Source organism: Berghia stephanieae, chromosome 2 (assembly GCF_034508935.2).
Source record: "Berghia stephanieae isolate SIO BIC M18660-M18661 chromosome 2, UCSD_Bste_1.3, whole genome shotgun sequence".
NCBI classification, from domain to species: Eukaryota; Metazoa; Mollusca; class Gastropoda; order Nudibranchia; family Aeolidiidae; genus Berghia; species Berghia stephanieae.
The window spans coordinates 58,958,833-58,972,423 of record NC_088361.1 but is presented as its reverse complement, the minus strand read 5'-3'; the positions used below and the strand labels follow the sequence as shown (position 1 = coordinate 58,972,423).

The 13,591-nt window shown below is 31.8% G+C and overlaps 1 protein-coding gene across 26 annotated transcripts in view; it reads left to right on the top strand.

Moving 5' to 3' along the window:
* Positions 1-12,576, top strand: part of LOC144965237 (tropomyosin-2) — a 68,693-nt gene extending 56,117 nt beyond the window's left edge. For 6 of the 26 annotated variants that reach the window (XM_078900362.1, XM_078900363.1, XM_078900352.1 and 3 more), the window contains 4 exons: positions 260-335; positions 5,481-5,543; positions 5,884-5,953; positions 10,490-12,576. In XM_078900362.1, the coding sequence (XP_078756488.1) occupies positions 260-335; positions 5,481-5,543; positions 5,884-5,953; positions 10,490-10,572 (292 nt within the window). In that variant the 3' untranslated portion in view covers positions 10,573-12,576. Of the gene's footprint in view, positions 1-259; positions 336-1,297; positions 1,374-1,464; positions 1,541-5,480; positions 5,544-5,883; positions 5,954-6,562; positions 6,633-9,814; positions 9,910-10,489 lie in introns of all 26 variants that reach the window. The other 20 variants (XM_078900365.1, XM_078900358.1, XM_078900356.1 and 17 more) reach the window with 7 other exon arrangements.
* Positions 12,577-13,591: the final 1,015 nt, after the last annotated feature.

Genomic DNA, 13,591 nt, shown 5'->3' with positions numbered 1-13,591 from the left:
AAACAGCATCATACTTTTTTTCCAGTTTTTTTTTTTCTTGCACCCAATACATTATATATATATATATATATATATATATAATGTCCTGAGAGAAGATAAACTACCGAATTCTAGACCACTACTCACAGTTCACTTGCTAAACTTACAAGTCATACCGCATCATTTTTTACAATTTTTTTTTTTACTTTGTCATTGGACTTGTCTGTCTGTCTTGCTGCCCTTTTGCATGTATGTTGATTGCTGTTGACCCCTTTTACAGGAAAGTAAAGACCTTAGAGGATGAAGTCCATGTGCTAACCAATAACCTTAGATCACTAGAGCGCTTTGAGGAGAAGGTAAGAATAGCATTACATTAGCACTTATTTCCTTCATCCCTTTGCCTTCTAAGCTGTATGATGATGTATGCTACTTTTCGATTTTTCTTTATTTTTGAAAAATCCAATTGATGAAATGAGTAAGAATTGTGTAGTTCATTTTATCTGATAATAGGTTGTCTCAATTTATATGAAACTTATGCCCTTGGCTGGTTCAGGGCAAGTTATAAGAGGGAAGGAAGGATGGTATAATTATTGTTTATTCCTTTTTGAAAATAATGTCAATCTCCTCAATCGCTTTTGAGTGTGTCTGATTTTGCATTGTGACATGCGTTTTGTATAGTTCAATTTTTGTAAGAACCACATTATGTTGGTTGGACAGTTTTGAATTGTCACTCCCTCTGTATGAGTAAGCTCTTCTTTCTAGTGTTTCATGATTTGTGATGGAAACTATCTTCAGTTGCAGAGCATGTTTGTTTTGAAATGTGAGCTTATTCCACCAATTAATCCTTACTTGTTCATGGAAAATCCCAAGTTTGTCTTTGCTCTCACATCAGAGTTGATGTATGGTCTGGTCTTGCAATGTTTTGTTCCTCCAGCTTTGGTTTCGATTTTAACTCAATATCTGCAGTAGCTGAAGACATCAGAAGAAAAAAGATATGTTTGGTTTTATAAAAAAAAAAAATAATTACACATGGTGAACCTTTACTTTTTCACTAATGCATTTTTTATCATAGCCATTGATCTGTCTTCAAAAGCTGCTAGAAGCCACCCATACTTTTTAACAGCATGAACGGTTGTTGGATTTGTTCATAATATGGACAATATTCTTGCCGTTAGCTTCCTTTCATTATTCTTTTTTTAAAAAAAAGAAAAGCTGAATTAATTATCATAAACTTATCCTTCCCTATATCCCCTAATTTGCCTTGATGAGATGGGATATATTTTCTCCCGTGGTCAATTGTTTTCTTACATTTTTCCAGCAAAGTTTACGAACTAGAAGAGGAGCTCCATGTAGTGGGTAACAATATCAAAACGCTGTCCATCCAAAACAACCAGGTAAGGGCCTGGCCTGTGGTTTGGCTCTGCCTCTCCTTTCATTTGCCCTTTAGTTATTGTCTTTTTTTTTTAACTTGATCATCTCTTGCAGGAAAGTCCTTGAGTTGGAAGAAGAGTTGAAGGTGGTGGGCAACAATATGAAATCTTTGGAAATCAGTGAACAAGAGGTAGACTTACCTGATTAAAGCTCGCTCTCATTCATTCCCTCCTTGGATTAAAAACAAAACAACCTGCATGGTGTCCGTTACTTCATGCCGTTATCACTCAAAATTTTTTTCATCAAAAGAACTTACCATTGTATAGCTTTAAAATCTTTCTAGTAAATAAGATTTGTGTTCTTTAATAATATTTTTCCTAAATATAGTAAATTGACCAAGTGAGGTTGAAAGCATTTCATGCATGCTGTTTCTCCGGAGAGCCCAAAATTTCCTATGTTTTACCTCGTAATATATTTACAAGCAAACCTTCCCACCAGTTGATATTCTGCTGTGAGCGTGTCGTATGGTAATTTCTCGGAAGTTTTACAGTCTTGTGGACATTTTGTCGTCGTTATAAGTCTTTTAATAAGTTTTGTGGTTTCAAAAAACGGATATCAGTTTTTATAAACAGATGATATTCATTTCCTGTTGATAAATTCAGTTTGTTAATTAGCAATGGTGTTGAGATGATATGGATATACATTCTTTCAATGGTTTGGATAGGAAAAATGACTGTTCCGGAATTAATACACCTACACGCTCATTCGCTTGATGATTTGAATAAGATACTGATTGTCCCACTCACTCTCAATATTTCAAATATTACATTGGTTTGGTTTTGATCTGTTAAGACCCAATCCTTTTCATTGAAAGGATCATTTTTAAAGAGGCATTTTTTCTTGTCCTGGCTTGCAAGAAGTGACCAGTCAATCAACAAAAACTTGATTTTTCATGCTCGTTTGACTAAATAATGAGCCAAGTGTATAGTTTTACTGCCTATGACTGTGTTGATGAAAACTCCAGCCATGATTAATATTCGGCTCCTGTGTAAATGGGTACCCTTGATTTTCACCTCTCATGCTACTTCAGAGTCACTTGCTAATCTCTCATGAACCCTTTGAAGTCATGCAGGCTCATTAAATATTATGACGCTGGGTCAAGGAAAAATGCATTGACCTTTGACAAGTTTCCAATAAATCGTGTACAGAGGTTTTTGAATGTGTGACAAGTCAGTGGTAAAGGGTAGATTTTATTTATGTAACCATGTTAAAACATTTTCATTGTCCTTTAAATTTATGGAAATGACTTGAATTTAACCTTTGCCATACATAGGTCATATTATTTACTTTGTCATTTTACTTTTTATTTTGTTTTGATTAAATGTGCACGGATGTCAGTAATGAGAATTTTTAATTTTGTTAAACCTTTTCAATTACTTTACCAAAATTATGAATTTTTAAATCCATAATTCAATTGCTATTAATCATACTTCTTTTGTTGCTGACATCCCTGATGTTAAGGATCTATTACTGTCTATGAACAATGTTGTGTGCCAAAATGCTTTTGATGATATTTTATCCAGGATGGAAAGTGGACTAGTTTTGTCAATTCACAGACTTAGTCCCAGATTATTTTAATGGAGATCCATGCAATGAACCACATTTAAGTGAAAGTTTTTGTTGCTGTTGTTTTGTTGTTGTTTTTGTATGTGTTTTTTTTTTCAATGATGCTGCACATATTCATCAAGTATCTAGTGCTCGCAAAAGATAAATAAATAGATAGGAAAATAATAATAATGAGTTGATGGATTTTTCAATGTATTAAGAATGCTTGAAACGTGATTTTTAAAGTTTGATATAGAAATTATTAATATGGTGAATGTGTGCAGATCTTACCTGTTTTGTTTTTTGGGGTTTTTTTGTTTTGGTTTTAAAAAAAAATCATTTTGACATTCTGCTTTGTTCATGACAGTGATAGATTATTGAAATTCTGCTTTTGTTCAATAAATGTATGGTGAAGAGTTTTCTTGTTATTTTCTATCTGTAGTGTGGGATTTTGATCTATGTGTAACATTTACGTTTATGTTTCATACAGTATTCATTTTAAAATGTTCCATTGTTTTGTGTTTTGTTTCGTTTTTGTTTTTTCTGTTGTTTTTTATCGTTTTTATTTTGAGCCAACAGTTTGAAGGGATGTATATGATTGATCTCCAAAACCATCAGTGCCTGCAACGTATGAGGTCTTAATTCTTTCAATCAGTTTTAGTTAAGAAGACAATCCTGAGGTGTGCATGAGTATATTTTGGGCCTCCGAAGGATTTGATGTTCTTAACCTTGTACACTAAGACGCATATGATTTAGCCTCTAACTCTTGCCTAGTGAACTGAGACTAAGGATATTGTACCTTTAAAAATATCCTCTTTAAGCCCGATCAGCTTGCATGTCATTATTTTATCCATCCATTCAATCCTCAAATAGTGTATGACTTTCCCTTTTTGTATTTTTCTAATTGGAAATTTCCACAATACTACCACTTTACTATGTACATCAGTATTAATCATTGAAATGTTTTAGGTCAGTTGAGAGCATTGTTATCTTTAAATTAACTCTTGAAGAATGGTATTCGGGTAGTTGCCATAACCATCTATAATCTTCAGCAGTTAAAATAATGTCTATTCTGTTTGGAGTTGAGGTCAGCTTTTGTGTGTCGGTAAATTCAAGAAGAGTATGGATGCTGTGTGAAAATGAAATAGGCTTCTCACTTCAGACATCAAAGTATATTGATGAATAGATTGAACTTGAGATTCAAAGGAAACATAGTTTATTTTTTCTGTTGTGTGTTGTCGTCTAACAAGCATGGCCATCAAAGATTGCCGGATTCATTTGCAGCAGTGAAATATTTGTTTTATCACACTTCAAAGTAGAACTACTATTTGAAACAGTCTATTGCTCTCTGCTTGCCTCAGTGTGTTGTTACGAAGATGGTGATAAAATCGTTTTTATTTTATTAATTTATTATTACTAGTAATATTTATTTTCTATTCAGCTTTTTGGTACTATAAGAACATAAATGATGTTATTCTTTCAGTTTTGAAATTCATATGCTTTTTGAGAAGTTTATTCCTTTTCATTTACCAGACATGTAAATTTTTGATCCATGTAACGGCACATATGGGTGAGGAGCAGACTGACTTTTATACATCCCTTCATGGCTCTTCGTAATGTTTGGCTCAAAATTTGTTCCAATGCTGCTTATTCCAAAACTGTTTTTTAAATAAAAAAAAAGAAAGAAAGAAAGAAACCTGTTCAATTTTTCACATGGAAGCTTCTTAATGTCTATCAGTTGCATTTCACTCATTGGCTCATGCTACTAACAGCATTGTGTCATACTCAATCCATATATTTATTTTCAACTATTAAATCATTAAATCTAAACATTGAAAATTTAATGAATTAAATTCTTTAACGCATTACTGATCAAGAGCATTGTCAGGTGATCTTATAAAAGTAAAATCTTAACTTCTTGCTCTTAATATGATAAAGATAGCTCTCTTCTGAATTTCATTTATTGGAGTTGGAGCCAAATGATTCAAATTTTTATGTAAAAATAATTCTCGTCTACTTAATGATTGAATTGCAACTTCTGACGACAATCAGTTTGATTGAAATTTTCTCTAATTGTCAAAAAATTCAAATCAATATTGGATAGTATTTGATTTCGTTATTTGAGTAGCAATGAGTTAAGACAATTATAGATATTTTCATTGATTTTATGAAAGAAATTAAGCAGCAATTGTTCTTTGTCCGATGTTGATTGAGCCCTTGTATTGTTTTATCTTTAAAAAGCCACATGTAATCGTGAGGCTGAAATGAGATTAAAAGGGTGATTTCTTTGATAATTTTTCATTTCACATATCCTGCCCAATACATCTGTAAAAAATATGAACTAAAACTTAAACATTTCAACCCTTTATGCTTTATTACACGTTATTCAAGACTAATTTGTGCAACCCTTTTAATCTCTCCTCGTGCAATTAATGGAAATAACTTATGTTCTTGGTTTATATGTCTCCTACATCATGTACTTTTGGGTTCTGATCTGGTCATGTTCATCTGATTTTGTTAATTAGGCTTCACAGAGAGAGGACAGCTATGAAGAGACGATCCGGGACTTGACACAGAGACTCAAAGATGTAAGTGTCCTTTATTATAATATTTTAGAATTTGTTTTGATATTTATCAATTTTTTATTTCCATTTCATTGTGGCCTTTTTTTTTTTTTCTTTATGATAATTATGGTACTCTTACTGACAAATGTCACTACTCTGAGCTATAATTCATGAAACATAAGTCACAAGGGTGACCTATTTTCCACATCTACATAAATGATTTTTTACTTTGAACAAATCACATGTACAATATTTGTTTTATAAATATATTCATGAATATGTTTTCCTTTGTTAATTTGTTAACAATTCTAATTTTGTCCCATGTTCGAATCTGACTAAAATAATTGCCGATGATTCATGATAGGCTGAGAACCGCTCCACTGAGGCTGAACGTACTGTGTCCAAACTGCAAAAAGAAGTGGACAGATTGGAAGGTACAAACATTGTCTGCATGTCTAGAGTGCAAACAGTCAACCGACCTTGATACTGGATTTGTGTGCATGCGGGTGGAAAAAATGCCCATTTAACAAACTCCTTTCCAACAATATTTATTTGTGCACCCTGATTCACATAGAAGATACCTTTAACTAATTATCTGTTTCCTATCTCTTTGTCCTTTAGCAAAATTTACATGAGATTTAAATGGATGAGAGTATGCATTTCCTTGATGCTATTCTTTAGCATATGGAAGAAACAAGTTGGCTCAATCACTATTCATCTAAGTTGTCCCATTGTTTAATATCTGACAGATTGCTCACTATATATAACCATCTGATGTGTAACCAAGTTTTAGGGCAGCTCTTATGTCTCGTCAAGAATTCGAGTTGAATTTGAACCTTATAATAATCAATCTACTCTGGACCTTACTTTTTTCTTTCTATACCTCCCTCCATATATCCTGAATGGAGTGTATTTGAATGAGTCTCTAAGAGTGGCATGATATTTACCTACCTCTGTCTTACAATTACCACAGATTATGAAGTTATGAAGACTTTATATTCTTTCCTCACTGCATGCATTATTTTATTCATACTTGTGCACAGGCCGAGGCAAGATCAGAGTTATCAGAAAGAGAAGTTGGATCACTGCAAAAAAAATTAGAAAAAATGGAAGGTATAAAATTTTTTCAGTGAAAACTGGTTAAATCAAAATTAGAAAAAGTGATAGAATAAATAGTTTCAAATGTTTTAAAATGTTTTTGTTTTATGAACAGTCTCAACAATTTGAAAGCACTAATATACTCAAGTTTTCTGTTTAGATGGCGAAAAGGTGATAAAAAAAATATTCAGAACCTTGAGTTAAACCCTTAGCTCAGATGGAACTATTAAATTACCCAGAATAATGTGACCCACTGCATTAATACTGTATTGTATGAATGAACTGGATGAAGAAAATGAGTCCAAATGATGAAATTAGCCTTGAGTAATAAAACCTACTCTTGTCAAATCAAGGCATTTATTTTTAACTGGAATTCTATAATTTATCCTTTAAATTTCATTTGAGTCATCGGGTTTATCCTGACATAATACCATTTTGAGACATTTGGTCACAAGAATTAAAAGGAAGATGTAGACAGCACTTTTCACTTCAATATATAAGGATGACACTCAGTGAGCAAAAAACAACTGTAATCGCGTGAATTAACTACATGCATCGATTATTTTATGATTTTCAGCCACCATGCTAAGATCAAAATATGCCTAAACTGAGAGAAATAATCAGGCCCCATGAAATTTGGTTTAACCAGTTTTTACTGTGATTCAATTACAGTAAATCACTTTTTTTTATAATACAAGTTTTTATTAATCTATTTTTAAATACGGTTTTTCTTATTTTGAGAAAAGGCAACACAGATAAACAGTCATATTAGGGACAGACCTTTGAGTTTTCCAAAAGATATTCAATTTGCCTCTTACTTTCATTAGATTTTAGTGAACGGAGAATGATAGAAAAGGATTCATTGTGGGGTTGGGGGTTTTTTTGTTTTTTTTTAAATCTTTTTTGGGGGAGGGAGGGGGGTCCATGAAGACCTTTGAGTAGAATAAGTGTTACAATGTAACTTGATAATTTGGCTTCGAGTTCCACTTTAATTTTTTTATTCAATGGCCAAGATGATAAGCTCCTAGATTTGCTCACATTTTCAACATATGTGATTTGTGGCAAACAGTGTACATATCTTTGATGGATTGTATTCCCTTTATGAATATATAAGCAAAAGGACATCTTAGGAAGATTGACGGAAGGGTTGAATTTATTGATCTCTTTCTACAACATAAAATTTTGCCTTTTCATTGGGATTGCCAATTTTTAATAATAGTTTATTACATTCCCTAATGCTCTTTCAAAATTGAACCTACTCAGTGCAGTTTCATTTTGTGATTTAATTGTTTAGACCCCGGGACAAATTAAAATTGATCTTGAGTAGTAGTGAAAGCTCAAAAAATGACTATTCATTAATGTTTTGTCAATTGTCAAATTTAAGTTAAATTACTTCAAAACAGCCTTATGACTTGATGGTTGTTGGGAGTTTTAACTATTAAAGACATTCAAATAATTATATTATTTTATATTGCAACTGGCATTCATCAAGTATAAATGTCTTCAAAATTTGCTTCGCATGGGAAATTATTCCTCTGTATGTGGAATTGATTATAGGATAAGTTCAAGGCACAATGTACTGTAGAATCCACGAGTATTCAATTTTCTCTTTTCTTCATTACTGAAAAATGCTTTGATCTCAGGATTTTAGCTTTGTTTTTTGTTGTTTTTACTTAAATTGGGTTTCAAAATTTTAAAAATTTAAAAAAAACGTCTTGATTAAAAATTTGTTATTGTACTCAGAAATGTTCGTTTCAAGGAAAAATGGAATTTGTCTGTTACCAAATGAATACGAGTGGCATGTTTCAATTTTACTATATATATATATATATATATATATATATATATATATATATATATATATATATATATATATATATATATATATATATATATATATATTTATATATATATATATATATATATATATATATATATATCAGTTTTATACAATATCCAAACATATATATATATACACACACATACGGTACACTCCGGATAATCGCAATTCGACTAAATGCAACATGACCCAAGAAGCGGAATGAATTCTATATAAAAGTCACTGGTTAATTGTAACGAAATTCTGTAAATCGCAACAAATTTTCGACCTCAAAAAGTGGCAGATTCAAGAAATCAATCAAACAAAATATTTTGATTAAATTTCATTATGGATGACAGGTTGAAGAATCGAGAGTGAGCGGGGCTTAATGTTACAGAAGTGTGTCACTACTCTGTTCGAGACAAAAGAGGGCGGGGCTTTGCAGTATGGGTTTGTCATGTCATAACCATTAGATAGGAGACGAGAGGGGGCTGGGTATAGTCTGGACAACAAATAGACAACAGTTTTGTTCTGGGATTGACAACTTTGCATTGTGACCAATAGGTTTGGTGAGAGCTTAGTCTTTCATCACGGCTAATCTCTTTGACTCTTACAAATGTTGAGAACAAAAGAGTGAAAATGAATCCAAACTGAATAACATGTCGGCTTGCATCAAAGTTGCTTATGTTTGTCAAAATCTATACAGGGCTGCCATATGGTTTTTATTTCAATCAAATTGCTCAGTCTGTAGTGGACTAAAGACAATATTTACAACTGGTTTGAGTTTGCCATATTTTGTGTAAAATGTTGCAATAGTAGACAGGAAACTCAACTTCGGTTAATTGCAACTTCAGTTAATTGAAACATGTTCGCTGATCCTAAGGTGTTGCGATTTTCCGGAGTGGACTGTATATATCTATTTACCTATCTCTTCACTTAAAACACTAAAAAAAATTTATTGCCATTTATAACAATGATCACTTCATATTTTGATAACTTAAGATTTATAACTTTGAGATTGTGTTAAATCAATTCAAATTACAATCAAGTGCCATATTAGTGGTCTAGTCGGTCAATAGTGCTGCATGTATTTGTGTACTTATTAATTTGATATCAGGCTATTAAGAATGATAACAACTAGTATGCAACAGAGTGAAATTGAATTTGAAAAATGGATGCCAAATTGTTTTGTTTTTTATAATTTCATGTGTGAGCCCTTCCATAGTGTGAGACATGCCTTACATTACTTGAGAGATACTTTAGAACCTTTAACATTGTAGCATGCTATCAGACAGGGCTGTTTTGAGACTTGACAATGTTTATTGACCATGCTAACTTAACGCATGTTTGTGGTGTGTCTTGCTGTGTTTGTTTGCAGATGATTTAAGCTGTGTCAAGGACCAAAACGTTCAATTAACCAGAGACATGGAAGAATGCCTTGAGGAAATTGGACAGCTATAAATTGAGTGACAGGTTGTTCTTTGATTATTTATGTATTTTGGATTTTAGTATGTGATAATATGGATTTTAGATTTAATTTTTTTTTTTTTTAATTATTGTTTAGAATTTTGATGAAGTAAATGAATTCCAAAAATCTTTCTTCTTACTTTCTTTTTTTTTCTTTTATCATTCATTATTTATTTATTCAATTACTTGTAAATATTGTTATCATCAAAGTTACAGTAAATGTATTTTTACAGTATTAATATAATACTGGCCTAAAAGTCTTCTATTCAGTAGACATTGACGGATTTGGACGCAAACAGTTAAACTCTGGGGAAACCTTTACATTGTAAATGATTAAAAAGTGGACATGATCAGTTGCGTCACATGTCAAATTAAAATATTTAGTTGGATAGTTTTACCCATTATTTATAGATAGGTTGAAGAGTGATTTTGCCTAAGAATAGAAAACGACATATTATTGGAGTTAAATAGTATGTGACTTGGAGTCATTGATATCCAGTTTTAATATTGACTTATTTCAAATATATGGATTAAGTGGTATGTAGCATTGGATTTTTATGATAATTATTTTACTTCATCTTTTCAGACGAGCTGCTGGCAGAAAAAGAGAGGTACAAGTCCATTTCAGACGAATTGGATTCCACATTTGCAGAGCTGGCTGGCTATTGAGGCCCTTTTTAACCTTTTTGTCTTGTCGACAATGTTAAGAGCTTCCTCATCATTTCATTCATGCGACAGTTTTGCTTTTTTTGTCTTTTCAAAATCAATTTGTGATATATTACACTTCCATTTTTCAATTGCAATATATTTAGGCTGTTTTGGGTTTTTTTTTTTGTTTTTTTTCAACGAATTGTCTTTGCTTTTTAAGACGTTATTGTTAAAAAAATTGAGAAAATTAAAGAAGTTTACCAACCTAAGAATTTTTTCTGTGATGAGGAAAGACATTTCTACCTTTTTCTATTGAATTAAGTCAGACAAAACAAGTATTGACTCAAAAAATAAAAGGGAAAAGATGAAGCAGTTTGTACAAAGTCGCTTGCACCATATTTCTATTTATGTACAGAGATTAAAATGCTGGAACATTTTTCGATCCAAACAAAATGTGGTGATGGAATATACACGTTTACAATTATATTCATACATTACGATCTATAATAATGGACGGGCATTGTCATTAATAACTCATTACTGTATACTACTACTAATGTCACCATCAATGTACTAGGAATGTTTCATCACCACATTTTGATTGAAGAACTCACATCAAGGAGGGTCATGTTTTGTAGCTGATTTTAATAAAGTTATATCAAGAAAAATAACTGAATACACTTGTCTTTCCTTTTCTTTTTACTGCATGGCATTGCTTTCCTTTATTTCTTTTTTTTTTTCATTAATATATATATGTTTTTAAAAATAATTTTAATTTTCTTTTTCCCCTTAAGATCCATGTCAATTACTACTCAGTTTTTGATTTATGGAAAACGACGAAAGGAAGGGATTATAGATAACCTAATCAAGCAAAGCATGCGTCTTCACATCTTGCTTTTAAAAATGTGGAACTAAAGAAATATATCCAAGTCGTAACTCCCTCTCAGCAATAAATACTTAACAGGCAGATATGATTTCGGATATTGAATAAACACCTCTCTCTAAGCTTGTAACTCTTTTTAATGAGTGTGATAGTTCATTCTTTGCTTGCAAAAACAAATAATTTAAAAAGAAGGGATAATTATTAACCTGCCACATGCTTTCGTAGTTATTTTATCCTTTCTTCCTGCAATTACCTTTCCATTCATGTACTCTCATATTTGTTTTGCTTCACATAGTAGATCTAAATAAATTTTTGCAAGTGTCTTGCGTTGAATTCAACTATAATTAATATTAATAATCTTAAATGTATGAGTGAGATGACAGAAGATGTGCATCTATCAATCAACTTCTATACACATATTTTAAATAGTCTTATATATTTAGTGATTGTTGACATGGCTGTAGAATATATTGTTTTTTCTGTTCTGTTTCAACATCAAAACTATATATTAAATCATCAAACATGCACCTTCAATAGCTTAATAAATACTGTGTATTTTTTATACGCCACTGTCATTTTTCCTTTTATTTTTCACCTCTCCTAATGGAGAGGATTATATTCCAAATACAAATTTCCATGAGAAGGATACACTGCAAGATGGCCTATGCAAAATGGTATCAATTTATCAATCATTGTACTTCAATTATACTTCACAATTGTAGGAATAATAAATTGAAAATGTCAGGTTTTTTTGTGCGTGTTTTTATTTTTATTTTTTTTGGTTCTTTTTTAAAGGATAGTGTGACGTTTTAATAAATAATTTTAAATCTACTTTATTCATAGTATCTGAATGGCATTTCTGTTAAGATTCCAAAATATCAATCAGTATTTAAAAAAATATTTTTTGGTCCTTTGTAATTCTAAATGAATGCTGAGGAGAGAGACAGAGAGGAGAGAAAGGGAATAAAAGCACTAGTTTTAATGCATTACTGGGCTGATGTATGGTGTCTCTTTATTAAATGATTTTAATGTTACCCTTTGGTAAGTTTGACAGATAGGAGCATTATAATTAATTATTATATCACAATCACTGCTAAATAAATTATGGTTCGTCCTACATCATTAAATCATCTTAGTCTCCATATATTGGCTTGTTTTTATTATTCATCCTTTTCTTGTTGTTCGCGTTCTAATTCTATATATGAATATTTTTTTTAATGGCAGGGTTTAATTTTGTTTTTACTGATCTTTTACCTGGGTGCATATTAATATAGAAAGTTTGAAAACCCGACTCTTTACTTTTCAAAAGATTTTAAGTGCGTCTGGCCATACAGTTGTCAGCAAATTCTTTAATCTATATTTAGATTTTTGACAATAAGTCTTCATTAACATGTAATTCGAGGTAGAATAAATATTTATAAGTACAATGACCAAACAACTGTAGTAATTGGCATAGGTTGATAAAACCATAAAAAGGATTTGAACTGATTTTAAAGGATGGATGCATAAAAAAATAATTCAACCAAGATTAAAGCAAATAGAAAAATTATTGTCACGTGTGCATGCTCTACCTTGTGGTGATGATTCCAACTCAACTTCAGGAGCAGTCTTTTTATTTTACAAGTCTGATACTGATACCTAACTAAAGGGAAACTGTTCTTATTCCTTGAATGTCAATGTATTGTTTTTATACGTGATGGAAATATTCGCATGAAACCGAAGCATGGGTATAATGATTCTCCCTGTTGTCAGTCATAATTGACCCACAATATATAATTAAGGTTACTATACTATAGGTTTCATTAGTATCAGACTTGTAATCAAGCTCATGGTGACCTAATCCTCTTACAGTACCGCTAACAACATCCTACCGTCATGTCTGAATACTGCATGGGTTTGCCACTCCAATTTATATAGGGTACTGGTATGCTTCGGGAAGGTTGCAAATCCAGCGTCTCACTCAACTTCTCAAACCTTGAAAGTCCATGTCTCGGTCACTGGAGTGGGCGCTGGTGATGGGGTCGTCAAGATTTACTTCTATATATTCTTTATCATACTATACGCTTATGACCTTGGTCACGTGAATTGAAGTGGCTTCTATCCTGCCTTCATGGTTGGAGACACTTGACTAAAGCCGGAATGACAAATCCAACTGTC